The sequence below is a fragment of the Schistocerca serialis genome, chromosome 10 (genome assembly GCF_023864345.2).
Source record: "Schistocerca serialis cubense isolate TAMUIC-IGC-003099 chromosome 10, iqSchSeri2.2, whole genome shotgun sequence".
Taxonomy (NCBI): Eukaryota; Metazoa; Arthropoda; class Insecta; order Orthoptera; family Acrididae; genus Schistocerca; species Schistocerca serialis.
This window is the reverse complement of record NC_064647.1, coordinates 46,470,319-46,493,597: the sequence shown is the minus strand read 5'-3', so window position 1 is coordinate 46,493,597 and position 23,279 is coordinate 46,470,319. Positions and strand designations below refer to the sequence as shown.

Sequence of the window (23,279 nt, the reverse complement as noted above, 5' to 3'; positions counted from 1 at the left end):
GCTTTGTAAGTGTTGTATATGAGCAAAGAAATACAGAAAAGTTATTACAATGTGGTTGTGTCATTTCATAGGTTTTGCAGATCAGAGCTCTATTACAGCCCTCTACCATACACAGATGGTGAAGAAGTCAAGCAGCACGTATAAGTGGCATTGCACAGCAGGTCCACTGCATCAAAAAACTAAGAAAGGCTATGTTACGAACATAATTATGGTAAAAATTATAATGACACCATCAAGGTGATACATTGTTTTTGGACTACCACACCATATTGGCTTAGTCCAGCTACATAAGATGAATGATTAATTACGCAAGAGTGGTAAACCTACTTGAAGAGGGAAATAAAAGCTGCAAATCTGAAGGCCTGAAGGACACATGAGAATACACCAGCAGGGTGTATACACAGACAAGAAAACAGATTCCAGATTAAAAACACATTTTCTCCTGGGTGAAAATACACTTTTCAGCACAACTTATCAATCCTTTGTATGATTATGGCTTTATACACTGGCACAGAATTTCCCAGCCCTTTAGAAAACCAAGCTGTTATATACACTCCTGGAAATTGAAATAAGAACACCGTGAATTCATTGTCCCAGGAAGGGGAAACTTTATTGACACATTCCTGGGGTCAGATACATCACATGATCACACTGACAGAACCACAGGCACATAGACACAGGCAACAGAGCATGCACAATGTCGGCACTAGTACAGTGTATATCCACCTTTCGCAGCAATGCAGGCTGCTATTCTCCCATGGAGACGATCGTAGAGATGCTGGATGTAGTCCTGTGGAACGGCTTGCCATGCCATTTCCACCTGGCGCCTCAGTTGGCCCAGCGTTCGTGCTGGACGTGCAGACCGCGTGAGACGACGCTTCATCCAGTCCCAAACATGCTCAATGGGGGACAGATCCGGAGATCTTGCTGGCCAGGGTAGTTGACTTACACCTTCTAGAGCACGTTGGGTGGCACGGGATACATGCGGACGTGCATTGTCCTGTTGGAACAGCAAGTTCCCTTGCCGGTCTAGGAATGGTAGAACGATGGGTTCGATGACGGTTTGGATGTACCATGCACTATTCAGTGTCCCCTCGACGATCACCAGTGGTGTACGGCCAGTGTAGGAGATCGCTCCCCACACCATGATGCCGGGTGTTGGCCCTGTGTGCCTCGGTCGTATGCAGTCCTGATTGTGGCGCTCACCTGCATGGCGCCAAACACGCATACGACCATCATTGGCACCAAGGCAGAAGCGACTCTCATCGCTGAAGACGACACGTCTCCATTCGTCCCTCCATTCACGCCTGTCGCGACACCACTGGAGGCGGGCTGCACGATGTTGGGGCGTGAGCGGAAGACGGCCTAACGGTGTGCGGGACCGTAGCCCAGCTTCATGGAGACGGTTGCAAATGGTCCTCGCTGGTACCCCAGGAGCAACAGTGTCCCTAATTTGCTGGGAAGTGGCGGTGCGGTCCCCTACGGCACTGCGTAGGATCCTACGGTGTTGGCGTGCATCCGTGCGTCGCTGCGGTCCGGTCCCAGGTCGACGGGCACGTGCACCTTCCGCCGACCACTGGCGACAACATCGATGTACTGTGGAGACCTCATGCCCCACGTGTTGAGCAATTCGGCGGTACGTCCACCCGGCCTCCCGCATGCCCACTATACGCCCTCGCTCAAAGTCCGTCAACTGCACATACGGTTCACGTCCACGCTGTCGCGGCATGCTACCAGTGTTAAAGACTGCGATGGAGCTCCGTATGCCACGGCAAACTGGCTGACACTGACGGCGGCGGTGCACAAATGCTGCGCAGCTAGCGCCATTCGACGGCCAACACCGCGGTTCCTGGTGTGTCCGCTGTGCCGTGCGTGTGATCATTGCTTGTACAGCCCTCTCGCAGTGTCCGGAGCAAGTATGGTTGGTCTGACACACCGGTGTCAATGTGTTCTTTTTTCCATTTCCAGGAGTGTATAAAGCTTCGGATAGATCTTTGATGTGCAGCAACAGGAACGCTGCGTATTTTCATTTACGAAAGTATAAATTTGAATTGCACCAAACACTGCATGTTATTTTGTGAAGTATTGAAATCGAGATTGGGATGCACTTTTGTAAGCCACTCATAACTCGTGTCACACGATCTTACCGGCCGATGATACAGATATTCAGAGCACAAGATGCGCGACGTAGTCAGCCAATAGCAATAACACTGTTAAGTAGCACACGTGTACACAAACTGGAATGTTAATATATATGTACACAGTGTTGCTACAAGAAAATCAAAGCTTTCACATATACTGCAAGAGCAGCTAAGCTTTCGCAATATAATATTGATTTTTTTTTTTTTTTTTTTTTTTTGCGTGTTACACTTTAAGATACATCACACAAATGTGCCAGTAAAATTTTTAATAACAACATAAATGCCTGATCTTCTGGGCTCGAAATTTTTCTAAATGGTCATCCTTAAAGAGATGAGTTTTAAATGAGTCAAAACGCTCTGTGATTTAAGAAATTCATCGTACATTCTAGCACATAGTTCAGCTTGCATAAAAGGAAATTCACTTTGAAAGTAACGCTTTTCAAACAACCATACGCAATATTTTCCTGCGACCTGTTAGAAATAAGTTCATTTCAGCAATTGCCAGAGAGCCCAGCAACAATGACAAAGGAAGCCCTTATGTTCGTACATGTAAAACATTAAAAGATCTTACATTACATCATAAAAGAAACAAGACATCAGAGGATACTCCAAGAGCATCGGAATTTTGTGAACCATACTAAAATGAACCATACTCAAATACGTAACTCGGTTTACAGTGCACATTCGTATGTCCAAATTCGTACGTAAATTTTCTTGGAGTACCAGTACTGTATTATCTCATGTTTGGTTCTTTATCGTGGCATAATGCCATACATGCTAGAAGATGAAAAGATGCACTTTTGAAATGCAGCGAACAGTTGAAACTGGCCAATAGTGTAGAATTAAAAACTTCGTTTCAAATAAATTGACTGCCTCAGTGGAAAAGATTAATAAAAGCCAGAAATCCATTTTGTTTTCATTTGATGTGAGAACAATAAACAAAGAGGAAACAGCAAAATCACAAAGTGGACACGGGTCACGTGGAGACTCTCCACTACAACTCAGACTGTGCATCAGTACTGCATCAACGGTGTTTCCAAATCGTGGCAATACTAGATATAGTGGTGGCCCCTGTCCCCCTTCCTCCTCAGAGCGTTTGACACATACATATATATAGGTAAGTCTTTCTGCTCCCGTGATTGGAATGACTCCTTACCCTATCCCCTAAAACCCACATCCTTTCGTCTTTCCCTCTCCTTCCCTCTTTCCTGATGAGGCAACAGTTTGTTGCAAAAGCTTGAATTTTGTGTGTATGTATGTGTCTGTTTGTGTTTCTATCGAGCTGCCAGCCCTTTCGTACAGTATATATATATATAAACAAAGATGATGTGACTTACCAAATGAAAGTGCTGGCAGGTCGACAGACACACAAACAAACACAAACATATACACAAAATTCAAGCTTTCGTAACAAACTGTTGCCTCATCAGGAAAGAGGGAAGGAGAGGGAAAGACGAAAGGATGTGGGTTTTAAGGGAGAGGGTAAGGAGTCATTCCAATCCCGGGAGCGGAAAGACTTACCTTAGGGGGAAAAAAGGACGGGTATACAATAACGCGTGCACGCACGCACGCACGCACGCACACACACACACACACACACACACACACACACACACACACACACACACACACACATATATACAGACACAAGCAGACATATTTATCTGGTTGTGTCTGTATATGTGTGGATGGATATGTGTGTGTGTTGTTTGAGCACACTCTCTCCTCTACATATTTTATATTTAACAACAAATTTTACGAACAATCTGATGGTGTCGCCATGGGGAGTCCTTTGTCTCCCCTGGTGGCCAATCTTTTTATGGAGGATTTTGAGGAGAGAGCACTCGACTCTGCCACTTTTAAACTGACAGTATTTTGGCGGTACGTTGACGACACTTTTATAGTGTGGCCTCATGGTCTTGACCATCTCCCAGAATTTTTACGTCACATGAACTCCATACATGAAAACATAAAGTTTACCATGGAGATAGAGAAAGATGGTTGTCTGCCATTTTTAGACGTCTTGGTGTGACGGAAGAGTGATGGCACACTTGGTCACTCGGGGTACAGAAAGTCCACTCATACAGACCTATATCTACAAGCTACTAGTTGCCACCATCTAGCACAAACAATGGGCATTTTCAAAACCTTGGTCCACCGTGCCCCTACTATCTCTGACGCCAACAGTCTTCCAGCGTAACTGGAACACCTGCAAAAAGTATTTTTGAAGAATGGCTTTTCACCTAGGCAAGTGAACAGAGTGATGAAGACCTAGAAACGACGGAACAAGGAAGAGGAGGCGGCTTTCAGGTCGACTGTTTATCTACCATTTATTGGGAATATTTCTTCACAGATAGGCAGAATATTGAGAAAGCATCAAGTGAGAGTAATCTTTCGTCCTCCTTCCAAAATTTCATCACTGGTGGGATCCGTTAAAGACGACCTGGGCCTGCGTAAACCAGGTGTTTACAAAATTCCGTGTGAATGCGGCAAATCATATATAGGGCAAACGACACGAACTGTGCAGGAACGCATTGTGGAACACCAACGGCATACTCGCCTTCTCCAACCCACTAAGTCCGCAATCGCCGAACATTGTATTTCCACAGACCATTACATGAATTACGACGACACAAAAATTTTGGCCCATACATCAAACTTTTGGAGCTCGATTATCAATGAATCTGAGGAAATAAGATTGTCTGACAACGAGACTCTCATCAATCGAGATAGCGGTTATCAGCTGAACTCTGTTGGAATCCTGTTGTAGAGAAACTTCGTAGTCGACGTAGTTATCTGCATAAAGATGGAAATCGACCTGACACCGATACGCCAGGCTTTCACAGTGGAGGACGCGAGGCGCAGCGCACGGAGCCGTTATGAACGAGCACGCTGAGCAGCGCATGAGCAATGTCACCTCAGAAGGCTTTAAATAGCGGAGCTCAGCGCGTACTCGCCAGTACTACTACAGTGGCATTCACCTGAAGATGGCCAGAAGACTCTGCGCTGAAATATCGTGGCAGAACGTTACTGATATCCGGCAGTTCTCCCGTGTTTTTATGGAACGAACATTTAATTTTATTTCACCATAAAATTACGCCAGCAAAATATGCACGCAGAAACTCAAACAGGAAGAGGAACAAGAGTGAGTTGCACATTGTTTTCATATTTTTCAAAATATTAGAAAAATGAAATTCCCATAGTTAGTGATACACAAGAGGCAAATTTTCGGCATTTCAATTAAGTCTTTGATGTAGAGTCATTAAGATCTGCTACACTGTCTACCACAACAACAAAGGTGACATGCGATGAACAACATCCAGCTTTGAAATTCTGCTTTCATTTCAACAAACCTTCAGCTGAGGCCCATATGATGTTACAGGAGGCCTATGAAGAGTCTGTTCTTCCTCATAGCATGGCTGGAAGATGGTTTAATATGTTTGCAGAGAGTAGACAATCAGTTTCAAAAGGAGGACCCAGCACTCCAGTTACTGCTCTTACACAAGAGAACATTAGCATTGCTGGTGCCATTGTGAGAGAGGATTGGCGAATAGCTTTATGAACACTTTCTGAAATACTGAAAATTTCACTGGGTGCCATCTACAACTTGGTGACAGAAAGTTTACACAAGATGTGTTTGTGTGCAGTGGGTTCCAAGAATGTCGATTCTCGAATGAAAGAACATTTGTGTGCACTTCAGAATGGAGTTAAAATTGATGTTAGACAGAGATCCACAGTTTCTTTCAAAGGCAAACACTGCTGATGAAACTAGGCTATGTCATTTTGATCCTGAGAGCAAAGAGCGAAGTTCAGTGTGGAAATTTCCATCATGAAGACCCAAAAAAGCAAAAGTTGTTGCTTTTGCTGGGAAAGTTTTGGCCATCTCAGTGTTTTATGTTCATGGAATAGTTTACCAGCATGTTCTATCTGTACACACATCAACAACTTGACAATATGACACAGATATCCTGAAAAAGTTTGTAAGTCCACATTAGATGAAAAAGGCTATATATCCACGATACAGGCTGAATGCTGTGCAACAGTAATGAACAACCAACCACATACCAGGTGTACCGGTATGAAATGCGCGTTTTTTTTTTGTGAAAATGAAACACTAATTTTAAATTTGAAAGTAAAAACATTTTATTCAAATTACTGACCATTGCTTTCTATACATTTTAACCATCTTTCTGGCAATTTGTGGACACCACGCCAAAAGAAATGCTTCAAAAGCAAACCAATCAGATACCCAATTTTAGATTTCTTCGTAGGAATCGAAGTATACCTCAGCCAGTTCGTGTCCCATTGAAGAAAACAAATGGTAGTCTGAAGGGACCAAGTCCGGTGAAAACGGCAGGTGGCGTAGCAGCTCCCAGCCAAGTGTTTTGATTGTGTCCTGAACCAGTTTTGCTTTGTGTGCAGGTGCATTGTCGTGTAAAAAAATTACTTTGCCATGTCTTCTGGCCCATTCTGGTCTTTTTTTGATCAATGCATAGTTCAAATTGATCATTTGTTGTCTGTAGCGATTAGTACTCACAGTTTCACTGGGTTTTAGGAGCTCATGATACACCACACCTTTCTGATCCCACCAAACACAGAGCATTGTCTTCTTGCCGAATTGATCTCATTTTGCAGTCGATGTTGATGGTTGTCCTGGATTTACCCACAATGTTTCCCATTTAGGATTCTTAAAATAAATCCATTTTTCATCACCAGTAACGTTTCGATGAAAAATTGATTTTCTTTCATGTTTTTGAAGCAAAATTTGACAAATGGTTTTTCGGGTTTCCATCTATCTTTCATTCAATTCATGTGGCACCCATTTTCCACAATTTTGAATTTTTCCCATAGCTTTCAAACGGTCAGAAATTGTTTGTTGTGCAACATTTAGCTTTGCTGCCGACTGCTTCTGACTCAAAGTATGATCATCCAATATTGCTTGCAATTTGGTGTCTTTGAACTTTTTTGGTGGTCTTCCACGTTCTTCATGTCTTACATCAAAATCATTATTTCTGAACCGTTGAAACCATCTTTTGCATGTTGCTTCTGATATAGTATGATCACCATTTGCCTCGACAAGCATTCGGTGCGACTCTGCAGCACTTTTTTTAAAATGAAAACAGAAACTTAATGCTTTCCGCAAATCATCACTTCCTGGTACAAAATTCGACATTGTTAACATGATGAAAACATATGATGTTGTTTGTTCCATGACTTGATGTATACTAAATATCTTTGACAGATGTCATACCAACCAAACAAAAAAGATTAAGGCTCGGTCACAACAAATGTTCCCTATCGACCCATTTGTATCTTAACGCTCATTTCATACCGGTACACCCGGTAACACAAATATTGTTACCAATCTCTTGCAAAAACCAATGTGAAGTGCATACCTCAACCTCTCAATAGTCCAAATTTAGACCCTTGTGACTCTTATTTCCTGATCTGAAGAAATGCCTTTGTAAAAAACATTTTCCGTTGTCAGAAGCGGTAGTGAAGGCTGGACAGGAGATTCTGAAGGACCTTTTTAAAAATGGTTTCCAGCACGTATTTGCAGACTGGCAGAAATGCTGGGACAAGGGCTTCACAGTCGAAGGAGACTACTTTGAGAAGGATGTCAAAATTATGAGGACAAGTAAAGGTGCGATCATTCTTTACTGAGCAGCACTTGTAATCATCAATGAGCTTAGATTAGCACTAATCGTAATATGTTGTTAGTATAGTTCACAATGTTGCCTGCAGTGGCTGCTTCTGACTTACAATGTACAACATGGCTCATTCCACACTGCCAAAGGCTATCTTTCTCGAGGGGATTAATGGAATGCAATCTGTAAATAAATGAATGATGCAAAAGAGGGTTCTGCATGAGGACAATATGCCAGCTCACACATCTGTTTTTGTGATGGACTTCAATACGGTTCCTCAGTTACATTACTGTATTCACCATATCTGACTGAAATGTGATTCTGTTCTGTTTCTTTACATCAAAAAATAGTTTTGAGAAAAAACATTAGGCTTGGATGTAGATTATCTGTACCAAAAACTAATAATATGGAGAGCTAGATGTCAACTTCTTTTCTGATTTATAGAAAGGAATGGAATCCAATGGAATGAAATCTCTGAGCTCAGTGGAGAATATGTAGCTAAAAATAATCTTTGCTTGCAAGTAACTGTTATATAACACATACGTAACAAAGTTTATCAGGCACACTACTGTACTAAAGCTCACCTTCCCAGCAGGGCCCTCTTCTCGCTGAACTAGTTTGTGCAGCATCTTGTCTCTGCAGACGTTATGCACTTCTGCCGAGCACGTCGCAACCAGGTGTGGTGGTATTCCCTCTGGCCAGGACACAGCTATCACACACCGACCGGTGGCCAGAAACACAGGACTGAGATGTAACAAGTCTTCTTTGATCTAGAAGACACAAAAAAGATTTTATCTCTAAGTTTTACCAGCATTATGAGTACTCCGTAAGATTTTGAGATCGCAGTCAGATGACATACAGTTCTCGCTTTGATATATCGGCCTATCAGCCATCCACCTTTGTGTGAATTCATGAATGCTGCACCTATCTACACAAAAAATTGGTGCGGAAGCACACACATGTGTGTCTGGGCTTCCATTACTCCCTTTAGCAGAGAATATGGGTGATCTCCTTTTCAAAGGAACCATCCCAGTATTTGTCTTACCAGATTTATGGGAACAATGGAAAATGTAAATCGAGGTGACTGGACAGAGATTTGAGCCTCAGACTCCTGAAAATGAGTCCAATATCTTACCACTGTGATGAGTCCAATGTCTTATCACTGTGACACTTTGCTCGGAGCTTGGCATGAACACAAATGGTCTTGGCACTAGTGCAAAATTTAAAGAAGTCTGTTTCATATACAATGGAATACTAGCAACGTGGATCGCACGAGAATCAACACACCTGACATACGGTGTGCAGCTGCCTTTGGATAATTGTAGCTCATCAGCCTGACAATGAAGGCTGGAAATTGGGTGGGGCTTATTGGCAAATATGGTCGGCCTCGTCCTCGACGGCTGACGATACCCAAGATTTTTAGGTGTGAGGGTCTTGCTAATTAATAATCCACACCAAAACTAATGAAAGTCTCATGAAGTTACAGTAGGTATGCACAAGTGCTGTCCAAAGCCTGTTGTTCAAGTGCTTGAGAGACAGTGCTCCCTGGTCTCTAACGTGTGATGGCTGTGAGAGCTTTTCATCAGAAATGAGGCCCATAAACCTCACCAAACTCTCTTACTCATAATGATGCCACTCATCAACACAGGTGGACTATGTGCATGTCACAAGTTCGGAAGTCAGTGCACGGTTTTCTACGCACAGAACTAGGAGCCTTTTTTTTGTGGTTTTAGGGCGCACAACTTCAACGGTCATTAGCGCCCAGACTACGTTAGGAATGCACCGCGAGACACAAGTTTAAAACAGCAACTAAAAGGGAAAACACGATAAGAGATCGACAGGCACAGGATTAAAAAAACAGCATAATCAAATGTCCTTAGACAGATTGGTCAATTTGATAAAATGAAGACCGCGAGCAGCTGCTCCTGGGTCATCCGCTAAAATGGCATCGAGAGTACATGGCAGGCCAAGATCAAGACGCAGTGTAGTAAAATCCGGACAGGACATTAAAATGTGGCAGACTGTCAGCAATTGCCCACATGGGCAGAACGGCGCTGGCGCAGCCGTCAGCAGATGGCGATGGCTGAACCGCCAGTGTCCAATTCGTAACCGGGCCAAAACTACCTCCTCCCACCGAGAGAGGCATGAGGAGGACGTCCAAGCCGCGGGAAGAGGTTTCAAGACCTGAAGCTTGTTGTCCGTAAGTGCAGCCCAATCGGCATGCCACAGCGATAAAATGCGCCGACAAATGACCCTGCTGCAATCTGATGAAGGGACACAACAAGAAGCTGTCCGAGGCTGGACGACCGCAGCCTTGGCCGCGGCATCTGCAGCTTCGTTCCCATGGATACCGACATGGCCAGGAACCCACATAAAGCTAACCGGAGAACCGTCGTCCACCAGCTGCTGAAGAGAGCGTTGGATCCGGTGCATGAAAGGGTGAACCGGATACAGATCACTGAGGCTCTGGATGGCGCTCAGGGAATCGGAGCAGATGACATAAGCAGAATGTCGGTGGCGGCAGATGTAAAGAACAGCCTGGTAGAGGGCAAAGAGCTCAGCTGTGAAGACCGAACAATGGCCATGGAGCCGGTATTTGAAACTTTGTGCCCCGACAATAGAACAACAGACCCCGTCATTGGTCTTACAGCCATCTGTATAAATGAAGGTCATATTAATGAAGTTCGAACGAAGTTCGACAAAATGGGAGCGGTATACCGAACCGGGGGTAACCTCCTTTGGGAGCGAGCTGAGGTCAAGGTGAACGCGAACCTGAGCCTGGAGCCAAGGTGGCGTGTGGCTCTCGCCCACTCTAAAGGTTGCAGGGAGTGAAAAATCAAGAAGTTGAAGGAGGCGACGAAAGTGAACTCCAGGGAGTAGCAGGGCAGAGACATACAACCCGTATTGACAATCGAGGGAGTCGTCAAAAAAGGAACGATAAGACGGGTGGTCGGGCATTGCCAGTAACCGACAGGCATACCGACAAAGCAGTATATCGCGCCGGTAGGGCAGTGCCAATTCACCGGCTTCAGCATGAAGACTCTCGACGGGACTAGTTTAAAATGCTCCGATCGCAAGACGTAAACCCCGATGTTGTATGGAGTTGAGGCGGCGTAAGATGGACGGCCATGCAGAGGAGTATACGAAGCTCCCATAATCCAGCTTTGAGCAGACGATCGACCGATATAAGCGAAGTAGGATGGTTCGATCCGCTCCCCACGACATACCACTGAGAACACGGAGGACATTTAGTGAACGGGTACAACGGGCAGCCAAATAAGACACATGTGGAGACCAGCTAAGTTTCCTGTCAAATGTAATACCTAAAAATTTTGTTGTCTCCACGAATGGGAGAGCAACGGGACAGAGTCGTAAGGACGGTGGGAGAAACTCTTTGTAGCGCCAGAAGTTAATACAGACCGTCTTCTCGGCAGAAAAACGGAAGCCACTGGCGACACTCCAGGAGTAAAGATGGTCAAGAGAACGCTGAAGACAACGCTCCAGGAAACATGTACACTGCGTGCTGCACTAGATGGTAAAATCGTCCACGAAAAGGGAGCCTGATATATCAGCTGGGAGGCAATCCATTATTGGATTGATCGCTATGGCAAAAAGAGCGACGCTCAAAACTGAGCCCTGTGGCACCCCATTCTCCTGGCAAAAGGTGTCCGACAGGACAGAACCCATACGTACCCTGAACTGTCGATCCATTAAAAAGGAACGAATAAAAAGAGGGAGGCGACCGCGAAAGCCGCATGTATGCATGGTGCGGAAAATGCCCGGCCTCCAACAGGTGTCGTAAGCCTTCTCCAAATCAAAGAACACAGCCGCGGTCGGGCGCTTCGGCAAGAAGTTATTCATAATGAAGGTCGACAAGGTAATCAGATGGTCAACAGCAGAGCGGCGCCTACGAAATCCACATTGTACATTGGTAAGTAGGTGCCAAGATTCGAGCAGCCAAACCAAACGAGAGTTAACCATTCGCTCCATCACCTTACAGACACAGCTGGTAAGCGAGATGGGTCGATAACTGGAAGGCAAGTGCTTGTCCTTCCCCGGCTTAGGAATCGGTACAACAATAGACTCGTGCCAGCATGCGGGAACATGTCCCTCAATCCAGATGCGATTATAAATATGAAGAAGGAAACCTTTACCTGCAGGAGAAAGGTTCTTCAGCATCTGAATATGAATAGAATCAGGCCCTGGAGCGGAGGACCGTGACCGGGCAAGTGCATTTTCGAGTTCCCGCATGGTGAAAGGGGCATTATAACTTTCACGATTCGAGGAGCGGAAGTTAGGTGGCCTAGCCTCCTCTGCCTGTTTTCGGGGGAGGAAGGCAGGGTGGTAATGAGCGGAGCTCGAAACCTCTGCGAAAAAGTGGCCCAAGGCATTGGAGATATCCTCAGGGGCCACAAGGACATCATTCGCGACCGTCAAGCCAGAAACTGGTGAGTGGACCTTAGTGCCAGATAGACGGCACAGGCTACCCCAGATAACAGAAGAAGGAGTAAAACTGTTGAAGATGCTTGTGAAAGCAGCCCAGCTGGCTTTCTTGCTTTCTTTAATAATACGACGGCACTGCGCACGTAATCGTTTATAAGTGATACAATTCGCCACTGTAGGGTGGCGTTTAAAGGTGCGTAAAGCACGTCGACGAACACGTAAAGCGTCTCTACATTCTGCGGTCCACCAGGGGACCGGTACGCGACGTGGAGAAGAAGTAGTGTGAGGGATGGAATATTCAGCAGCAATGAGAATGACTTCCGTGAGGTGTGCGACCTGACTATCGCAGCTTGTGAAGGTTTGATCCTGAAAGGTCGCCCTGGAAGAGACGAGCCCCCAGTCTGCTTAGGAGATGTTCCAACCAGCTGAGCACGGAGAGGGGGTATGATGCAGGAGATGGATGACACAAGGGAAGTGGCCGCTCGAATATGTATCAGAAAGGGCATACCACTCAAACCGGCGTGCAAGTTGGGTAGTACATATAGAGAGGTCTAAACGGGAATAGGTGTGAGATGTGTCAGAAAGAAAAGTAGGGGCGCCAGTATTGAGGCAGACAAGATTGAGCTGATTGAAAAGGTCTGCTGACAGGGAGCCCCTTGGGCAGGATGCTGGAGAGCCCCAAAGGGGATGGTGGGCTTTGAAATCTCCAGTTAACAAAAATGGTGCAGGTAGCTGAGCAATAAGTTGAATCATGTCTGCCCTGGTAACGGCAGACGACGATGGAGTGTAAACGGAACAAATAGAAAATGTAAAAGTGGGGAGAGTAATTCGGACGGCAACTGCCTGCAGGCCGGTGTGCAATGTGATGGGATCGTAGTAAATATCATCCTGGACCAGCAACATAACCCCTCCGTGAGTCGGAATACCTACCACAGGGGGTAGGTCAAAACGCACAGAGGTGTAGTGTGCCAAGGCAATGTGATCGCATGGGCGTAGCTTCGTTTCCTGGAGGGCTACGACGAGCGGACGGTGCAAGCGGAGCAGCAACTCCACGTCCTCTCGGTTGGAGCGAATGCTGCGAATATTCCAGTGAATAAGTGCCATCGTGAGAAGAAAAGGAAGATGAAAGAAGGGGTCACCTCGAAGGCCGCTGAGGGCCTGGCTTTGAGCGAGTATTGCCGCCGCTATCAGTAGGCGGACAGTCATCGTCCATTGGTTCTATAGGTTCATCAGCCATCTCGTTAAGATGGCCGGGAGGAGGAGCTTCCTCCGCCGGTGGACGGCCAGATGTTCGGCTACCAGCGGTGCGGCCAGGCGAAACGGATGACGGCCTGGGGCGGCAACTGCTGGGTGGCGCAGGAGAAGAAATGCACCGTGGAGGAGAAGGAGAACTGTGCTTCCTATGAGCCTTCTTGGAAGGTCTTTTAGTGGAAGTACTGGTCGATGGCTGGGCGTTCGAGGTACGTAGGAAGTCTTCACGGGGCGGTTCCTTCTTGAAGGCCCGTGCATCTGATTTCTGGGTCTTCGTCTTGGCAGAAGCTGATGAAGGTGCTTGTGTTGGAGGGGTGACGGGAGGAAGAGGAGACGTCGACCACGCGATCTTAGCACTGGCCGAATGGACGACCGTGGTACCGAAGGTCAGATCGCATGTCTGCGTCGCCACCTCCCTGGTAGTCCGAGGAGAGGCGAGGCCAGTACTGTACTTCCCCGCTGGGAGCAGCGTGGGCTTCCTACTAGCAAATAGCTTGCGAGCAGCCGAGGTGGACACTTTCTCTTGGACCCGAATTTCTTGGATACAGCATTCTTCCTTGTAGATGGGACAGTCGCGGGAGGACGCTGCATGGTCACCCTGACAGTTCACACAACGAGGAGACGGAGGTGGACAGTCACCCTCATGGGCATCCCTGCCACAAGTGACACATTTAGCCGCATTGGAACAAGACTGGCGAGTGTGATTAAAACGCTGACATTGGTAGCAGCGCGTAGGTGTCGGGACATAGGGGCGAACAGAAATAACCTCGTAGCTTTGATGCGCGACGGCAGCTGAACACTATCAAAGGTCAAGAAAAGTGCCCGGGTCGGTACACGGTCATTGTTGACCTTTTTCATGACCCTATGGACAGCCGTCACGTCCTGCTCAGCGAGGAAAGACTGAATCTCCTCGTCAGTCAATCCATCGAGTGATCTAGTATATACCACACCACGAGACGAATTCAAAGTGAAGTGAGCCTCCAACCGGACAGGGAACGTGTACAGGAGTGTGGCCCGAAGCAGTTTTTGTGCCTGAAAGGCGCTCTCAGTTTCTAGTAACAAGGTACCATTACGCAACCTGGTACACGACTTGACAGATCCGGCTATGGCATCTACGCCCTTCTGGATAACGAAAGGGTTGACAGAGGAAAAATCCTTGCCGTCCTCAGATCGAGAAACTACGAGGAACTGTGGGGCAGGCGGCAGTACTTTTGTCACTGGTGGCTGGTTAAGTTTCCGTTTATGGGCAGAAGTCGAGAGAGACGAAGAAGAAGAAGAGAAATCCATTGCGGAGGAATCCCCCATGATTGCCAGCGTCTCCGATGGCGTGCTCCTTCCTTGTGAGGACCCTCTCAGAGGGAACTCTCGCCTTAGGTGAATGTTTACACCTCAGGTCACACCTCCCGAGAAACAGACAGAGGGACCAATCGGCATGGTCAGAAGGTATCATCTCAGGCAATCACCTCTCCCTGGGCCTGGCCTTTACCAGGGGGTACGTGCGTGCCTACTTGTCTACCCAGGGTGGGGAATTACGCGTTACCCCGTCACCGGCTACGCGTGCGAATGCGTGGGTCGGCCTTCAGGCGCGCACAGGGAGGAAGGAAGAAGAGGAAAAATAAGAGAGAGAGGGAGAGAGAGGACAGGCTGTCTCAAACGCCGAGGCGGAGACCAGAGAAGGCAAGGAGAAGAAGGCAAGAAGAAGACAAGGGAAAGAGTAAGGAAGGCAGTGAGATGGAGAAGAGCAAAGAAAGGAACCAACCAAAGGAAGGAAGAAACGAGAAGTGAAAAAGCAAAATGACCGCAAATAGAGGTCGTGGAACCGCCCGTCTCTGGACGCAGGCGCTAACTACCCCCTTGAGGGGGAGGGACTCCTTTTAGTCGCCTCTTACGACAGGCAGGAATACCTCGGGGCTATTCTAATCCCCGGACCCGCAGGGGGTGAACTAGGAGCCTGAGTGCTTAGTCTACTCCTACCATGTCTAATGACAGTTGCACCTTTCTTTTAGAAACGAAAATGGTAGTTTGGGCCACTCAGTGTACCGCAAACCCACGCACACGGACCGTTATTTGCACCGGGATTCGAACCACCACCCACAACTGAAGCGGGGTATTATCAAGACGTTAGCGGACAGAGCTAGAAATATTTGTGAACCTGAGTTGCTCGACGCTGAGATGGAACATCTCCACAATGCACTAATGAAGAGACGTACAGGCTACTGCAAAATCTAAGGGTTTCCTGCCGTTTGTTAAAAATGTAACGGAAAGAATAGGGAGGATCTTGACAAAGCGGAATATTACCGTAATTTACAAGCCCACCAGGAAGATACAGGAATACCTTAAGCCTGCCAAGGACGGTCGCAAACCATTGGAAAAATCTGGAGTGTATAGGATCCCATGCAGCTGTGGTGATGTTTATGTGGGTACCACCAAAAGAACTGTTTCTAAACGTTTGGAAGAGCACAAGGGAAATTGTAGAAGAGGAGAAACGGAACGATCAGCTGTTGCGGAGCATGCTTTCCAGCCTGGGAACCACAATATTCGTTTCGAGGAGACGCAAGTACTAACGGCCACGAGCGGATATTACGAAAGGCTATACAGGGAGGCAATCGAAATCGCTAAACACCCAAATAATTTCAACCGAAAGGAGGAGGGCGTCAAATTAAACGGTATATGGATGCCGGTGTTAAAGAAGATGTGTACCACCTGTCCACTACTGGGTGATGGCAACGGCGATCGACGGCGACGGACAGCGGCCTATTGCACTGACGTTTTCAAAACACGTGACGTCACGCGAGGGCGCGCGGACACGGAATTTAGCGGCAGTCAGTAGCGAGCCAGTGTGTGTGTAGCGAGCCAGTGTGTGTGTTGGACCTTCCATCAAGCTACGGACCCCCTTGAAGAGGTCTCCCGCAGTCAGAGAATCACCACAGATTTCATCAACCGACCACGGCATAACAGCCCGGATAATTACAATGGACATGATATTTCCGGCCGTGAAAGTCTACATTTTAGTAACATAAATTGTAAATAGCCTCTCGCTCCCTGTATTTTACCCCTGCCACCTTTAAAATTTGAAAGAGAGTATTCCAGCCAACATTATCAAAAGCTTGCTCTAAGTCTACAAATGCTAGGAACGTAGGTTTGCCTTTCCTTAATCTTTCTTCTAAGATAAGGCGTAAGGTCAGTATTGCCTCACGTGTTCCAATATTTCTACGGAATCCAAACTGATCTTCCCCGAGGTTGACTTCTACCAGTTTTTCCATTCGTCTGTAAAGAATTCCCGTTAGTATTTTGCAGCTGTGACTTATTAAACTGATAGTTCGGCAATTTTCACATCTGTCAACACCTGCTTTCTTTGGGATTGGAATTATTATATTCTTGACATCTCGTGGAAATCGGGTTTTCTGCCGGATATCAGTGTCTTGCAAACACGATATTTCGACGTCATTACTTGACGTCTTCATCAGGTTTTCCCTGAGAGTGGCTGCTTGCTGGACCGGGTCGCACATTTATGCCTGCCTGGTGCCTGCTGTTCTGTTTGTCGTTCCCTAGTCGGTCCGCGCCCGCGACTCGCACTATGCTGCCGCTATGCCGTCCGCGCCCAATCCGGCTGCCTCCAACTGCGTGGCCTCCTGGTGTTGCCTTCTCGGTCCGCGCCCATGAGTGGCGCTGCGCTGCCACTCTGGATGTTCCCTATTCCGTCCACGCCTGATGAAGACGTCAAGTAATGACGTCGAAATATCATGTTTGGAAGACGCTGATATCCGGCAGAACACCCGATTTCCACGAGATGTCATCAAATCGCCAGGAAAGTCTAAGAAATTACATCACAAGACTCTACGGGGAGGAAATGTGCTGCAATATGAAGAAACTGGACAAGCTGCAACAACGCAAAGAGAGGATGGTGGGCTCACTCAACTTCCTCCTCAGGTGCAGAGATGGAGATGTGGTGCCTGTATTTGCTAAAATCAAACATCGTATTACGTCTAGGGCGGCCAACAGGATCAAGCACTGTGCCAGCATCGCTCTGGTGAGAGAAAGAGTCAGTGACATCTCCCATAAACTTGATGTCGCGTCCAGGGAGCTGTTGCATCTACATCTGTACATGGCTGCCAAACCAGCACAAGAGGATTGGGACAGAACTGATGGAGTGTCTTGGTCACTAGCAGCATGCATTAAGACAATGTTACAGCCCGACAATTGGCAAAATTTGAACGCCTGAACAGCAGATTGCAACAAAATCATGACACTCGCAAGGTTGTAAATTTAAGAGACAGAACACTGGATGAAGCTACCCTGAAGGTTCTTGGCAGGGGCCTAAATTTCGCTGTCACTCCTAGAGATCTACCGGTAGCCAATTTCATCAGCTCTGTGGAACAAGTCGTCAATACACTACCCTCAAGTACGGCTGAAGAGATTCAGAGAGAGACATGCAGAGCCCTTACCAGAGGCAGGCCGCCTAAGTCCAACATCTCAAGAGACGAGAGGATGGCCCTCAGGAGATTACGAGAAGTTGACTACATGGTTGTATTACCAGCAGACAAAGGGAACTCCACAGTCATACTGCAGAAAGGTGACTATGACCTGAAGATCCGGCGACTTCTGGAGGACCCGGCTTACAAACCACTAAAGCAGGATCCAACTGACAGGGTGGACAGAAAAACCAAGTCTCTGCTGAAGGAAACTGGCTGGCCTGAGAAAGTTATCAAACAAATGAAATCCAAGGCACCAGTACCACCCAGACTCTATGGACTACCTAAAGTCCACAAAGAGGGTATACCACTACGACCCACTGTGAGCAATATTGGGGCAGCCACCTACCCAGCTGCAACATATCTCAAGAAAATGTTGGCACCATATGTGGGGAAGTGTGCACACCACATCCGCAACTCACGGGACTTTGTGGAATGTCTTAAAAACCTACGTTTCTCAGATGCAGATTTAATGGTCAGTTTTGACGTGGTGTCCCTGTTCACCAGAGTGCCCCTTGCCCCTTAAGGACACGCTTATACTTAATCAGTGAGAAGTTTGATGGAGCTGTGCTGGATCTGTTTAAGCATATCCAAACATCAACTTACTTCCTATGTGGAGGTCAATTCTATGAACAGACTGAAGGGGTAGCGATGGGTAGCCCCTTGTCACCAGTAGTGGCCAACCTGTTTATGGAGAAGTTCGAGGACGAGGCTCCTACAACTGCCACTTACCAGCCAACATGCTTCCTGAGATACGTTGATGACACATTTGTCATTTGGCCCCACGGTCACGAAAAACTGGAACACTTCCTGAACCACCTGAACTCAAGGCATCCGAATATTAAATTCACCATGGAGCTAGAAAAGGACGGTCAGCTTCCGTTTCTGGATGTCCTGATGAAGAAGGCGGATGGCACCTTCAGCCACAGTGTGTACCGAAAGCCAACACACACAGACTTATACCTACAGGCCGACAGCTGCCACCACCCAGCACACAAGACCGGGGTGCTTAGAACACTCGTACACCGAGCCAAGACACTGACTGACAGCCTGGCAGGGGAACTTCAACATCTTCAAAAAGTGTTTGCTAACAACGGATTCTGATCCATGGACATCCGCAGAGCTCTACATCCCGCCAGACGTCAGGATACACCGGAGAATGAGCAAGAAGAAGAAATCAAGAAGCTGGCATTTTTACCGTATGCCGGGCCTGTTTCTGCCAAGATCAGCAGAATACTAATGAAACATAACATCAAGAGTGTCTTCTGCCCATCTAGCAAAATCAGGGCTTTACTTGGAACAGTCAAAGATGACCTGGGCTTAAGGAAGCCTGGCATTTACAATATTCCTTGTGAATGCGGTATGTCCTACATTGGCCAAACAACTACAACGGTGGAAATCAGATGTAAGGAACACCAGCGACATACCAGGCTAAGACAGGCCACAAAATCAGCAATAGCAGAACACTGCCTAGAGTTGGAACATTTCATGGACTATGAGAACACCAAGGTCATGGTCTAGACCCCCAGGTTCTGGGATAGTGTCATCACTGAATCTATAGAGATAAAGATGGCACAAAACCTGATTAACCGGGAAGCAGGATACCAGCTAAGCACTGCATGGAACCTGGCATTTGAACTGCTGAAGCAATACCGGAGAAAATATGTTTCCAACACCAACAACAAGCCTCAGACATCGCACACTGCTGGCATGAACCAAGAAGGGAACACCAGGAAGCCTCAGCCGCAGTTGGAGGCAACCAGAGCGGGCGCGGACGGAATAGGGAACGTCCAGAGCAGCAGGGGAGCGCCACTCGTTGGTGCGGACGAGAAGGGAACACCAGGAGGCCACGACCGCAGTTGGAGGCGGCCGGATTGGGAGCGGACGGAATAGGGAACACCTAGAGCGGCAGCATAGCGCGAGTCGCGGGTGCAGACCGACTAGGGAACGGCAAACGGAACAGCAGGCACCGGGCAGGCATAAATATGCGACCCGGTCCAGCAAGCAGCCAGTCTCAGGGAACACCTGATGAAGACGTCAAGTAATGACGTCGAAATATCGTGTTTGGAAGACGCTGATATCCGGCAGAAAACCCGATTTCCATGAGATCGTCATCAAATCGCCGGGAAAGTCTAAGAAAATATTATATTCTTCTTGTAGTCTGAGGGTATTTCGCCTGTCTCATACATCTTGCTCACCAGATGGTAGAGTTTTGTCAGGACTGGCTCTCCCAAGGCCGTCAGTAGTTCTAACGGAATGTTATCTACTCCCGGGGCCTTGTTTTGACTCAGGTCTTTCAGTGCTCTGTCAAACTCTTCACGCAGTATCGTATCTCCCATTTCATCTTCATCTACATCCTCTTCCATTTCCGTAATACTCCTTCCACCTTTCTGCTTTCCCTTCTTTGCTTAGAACTGGGTTTCCATCTGAGCTCTTGATATTCATACAAGTGGTTCTCTTTTCTCGAAAGGTATCTTTAATTTTCCTATAGGCAGTATCTATCTTACCCCTATTGAGATAAGCCTCTACATCCTTACATTCTCTCCTCTAGCAGTTTTGCACTTCCTGTCAATCTCATTTTTGAGACTTTTGTATTCCTTTTTGCCTGCTTCATTTACTGCATTTTTATATTTTCTCCTTTCATCAATTAAATTCAATATTTCTTCTGTTACCCAAGGATTTCTACCAGCCCTCGTCTTTTTACCTATTGATCGTCTGCTGCCTTCACTACTGCCTTTCCCAATACAGTATCTGAAATAGTGCTGCGAGACTGAGGACTGTATAGAAATGGGTAGTTGTCCCGGTAGCCTTACTGATGAAGATCTCTGTGGATGTTGCACTTCAAAGTGGTATCATAAGCTTTCTGAAGATAGATTTCAGCAACATGTAACTCGAGTAGGAAAGCCAAAGCCTGCTGGATAGCTACTCCAGCAGATCACATTAGTCAATGGTGAAATGGTATTTCTTGTACCAACAATGGTTGGTTGGATGGATGTTTAAAGGGACAAAACTATTAGGTCATAAGTCCCTTTGTGCTCGCACAGACAGGTCTATATGACTGCATATCACAGAGAGCTTACCATGCAAAACCCAGGGGAAGAAAAGCCCAAGATCTACCAATGTCAGTGAAGCTGAGATAAGGGACAAAAATAAAAAGGGAGGCAGAGGGAGAAAGGCAAGCAAGATGCCCTAACTAGGGAGCAGTCGGAGGCCCCTGAAAGCAGAGTGCAATGAGAGGACACACATCCCCCAGCCCCTGCCACTTACCAAAGGTATTCTACTCCGAGACTGACTTGGAAAGACTAGCAACACAGACAGGACAAGAATAGTACAGAGCGAGACAAAATACAACAAGTATAACAGACCACAATTGGGGGGTGGGGAGGTGGGGGCGGGGGTGGGGGAGTAATGGAGCAGGCTGGACCACCAAGCCCAGATGCTGCAGCCCGGTCTGGGCAGAGGAGCCAACAGTACAATGAGAAACCACTCCAGGAGATATTAGCAGCACACCAGGTGCCCACATTACAAACAGCACGTTAACAGACTCCGGCGTACCATATGGGGAAAAATGCAAACATTTAAAACCACACAGTGAACAACATATTCACAAGGCTAGATGCCATGCAGCCTGCTGTGTGGAAACTAGCCTATATTTCACAAAGGAGAAACACTACACACCAACTCTACAAGGACCTGACGGACCATTATGCTCTGCAGAGAAGGCTGAACTGATGGCCATGACACTAGCAGCATCATTCACACCGAATCTAATTCCTTTTGACCCAGCTTTCACACTTTATCACCACTCCACAATCCATTAACTCCTCCATGTAATGAAACGTATCACAGACAGCTACAACATTAACAGAGCTACAGGGGCAGTGTTCCTGGACATCGAAAAGGCCTTTGAGCGTCTATGGCACAACAGTCTCATGCACAAATTCAGTGATGGTGGGTTCCCTGATGGACTCTTATGTCTCACACACTCATACCGCACCAACAGATGCTTCTAAACTGATGTTCTGGGCAAACAGCCAACACAACTCAGTATACAAACGAGAGTACGCCAAGGCAGTATCCTAGGACCCTTTTGTTTAACGTCTACATCAGTGACTTCCCAGCTACACAAAACGAGACGACAGACATCTGCACAAATGACACAGCCATCCTAGCACAACAAGACTGGAAAATGTCCAACATTAACTCACAATTACAGACAGCACTCAAAACTGCCGAGCATTGGCTGGAAGGATGGCGTGTTAAAGTAAACATTGACAAGTCTGAGGCTGTTCTGTTCACACTCCAACTGAAATTCTGCACAAACACCAAAACTGCAAACAAATGACACTACACACACGCCCAGCACGTTTCTGTAAGGAAGTTGGATACCTCGGTGTCTGGCTGGAATAGAAACTTACATGGGGGTGGTGGGATCACACTGAATACACGACCAGCCAAGCTAACGTGAGGCTCAGACAGCTTTACACTATGTTCAGTACACAAAGCACAATGAATAGAAGGGTGTTGACAACCATATATACAACACTAATTAGACCACTGATGAAGTATACAGCTCCAGTCTAACGAAACGCGGATCCTACATGTCTGCAGATCATACAGAACTAAGTGCTATGCATCGTAAGCAATGCTTTACGACACACACACACACACACACACACACACACACACACACACACACTCTCTCTCTCTCTCTCTCTCTCTCTCTCTCTCTCTCTCTCTCTCTCTCTCTCTCTCTGTGTGTGTGTGTGTGTGTGTGTGTGTGTGTGTGTGTGTGTGTGTGTGTGTGTGTACCTTCACAGAAAATACCACCTTGATACTGGGGAAAAAAAAAAAAAAAAAAAAAAAAAAAAAAAAAAAAAAAAAAAACCCTCGACATACGAATGTACAGGAAAATGAGACATTCGAACAATTCTTTCATTCTTAACCTGACTCTTAGGTGCCCAGCCCAGCAGTACCGCTCCTCGATAGGACTGACACTCTATATAATCACCTAAGTTACTGACAGTGGTACTGACCATTGCACGATACCCAAAATTAACAACCACCTCACCCCTGCATGATCTGTTACAGATAGCAAGAAAACTGCTACTGCTCCTACTACCTGTCTAAACTATTGCAGAGGTATTTTTCACTCTTGGGGTTTGCCATGGCACTTTTTTCTCCCTGCCCTTGAAATCGTTAACCTTTGTTGCTGTGCATCCACTATTTTATCTTCTCTGTGTGATCAAATTAGTGGTTAATCCTACTCAGACATACATATAACATAAGGCCTCAATTAGAAACTAACAACTGTGGAGGTGACA

The 23,279-nt window shown here is 46.7% G+C and overlaps 1 protein-coding gene across 3 annotated transcripts in view; it reads right to left on the bottom strand.

The window, feature by feature from the left end:
* Positions 1–23,279, bottom strand: part of LOC126424540 (uncharacterized) — a 170,212-nt gene that overhangs the window by 54,165 nt on the left and 92,768 nt on the right. For all 3 annotated transcript variants that reach the window (XR_007576186.1, XM_050087277.1, XM_050087278.1), the window contains exon 3: positions 8,374–8,559. Coding sequence is in view for 2 of the 3 variants with exons in the window: in XM_050087277.1 (XP_049943234.1) it covers positions 8,374–8,559 (186 nt within the window). In the remaining variant the exon portion in view is untranslated. The remainder of the gene's footprint in view (positions 1–8,373; positions 8,560–23,279) is intronic.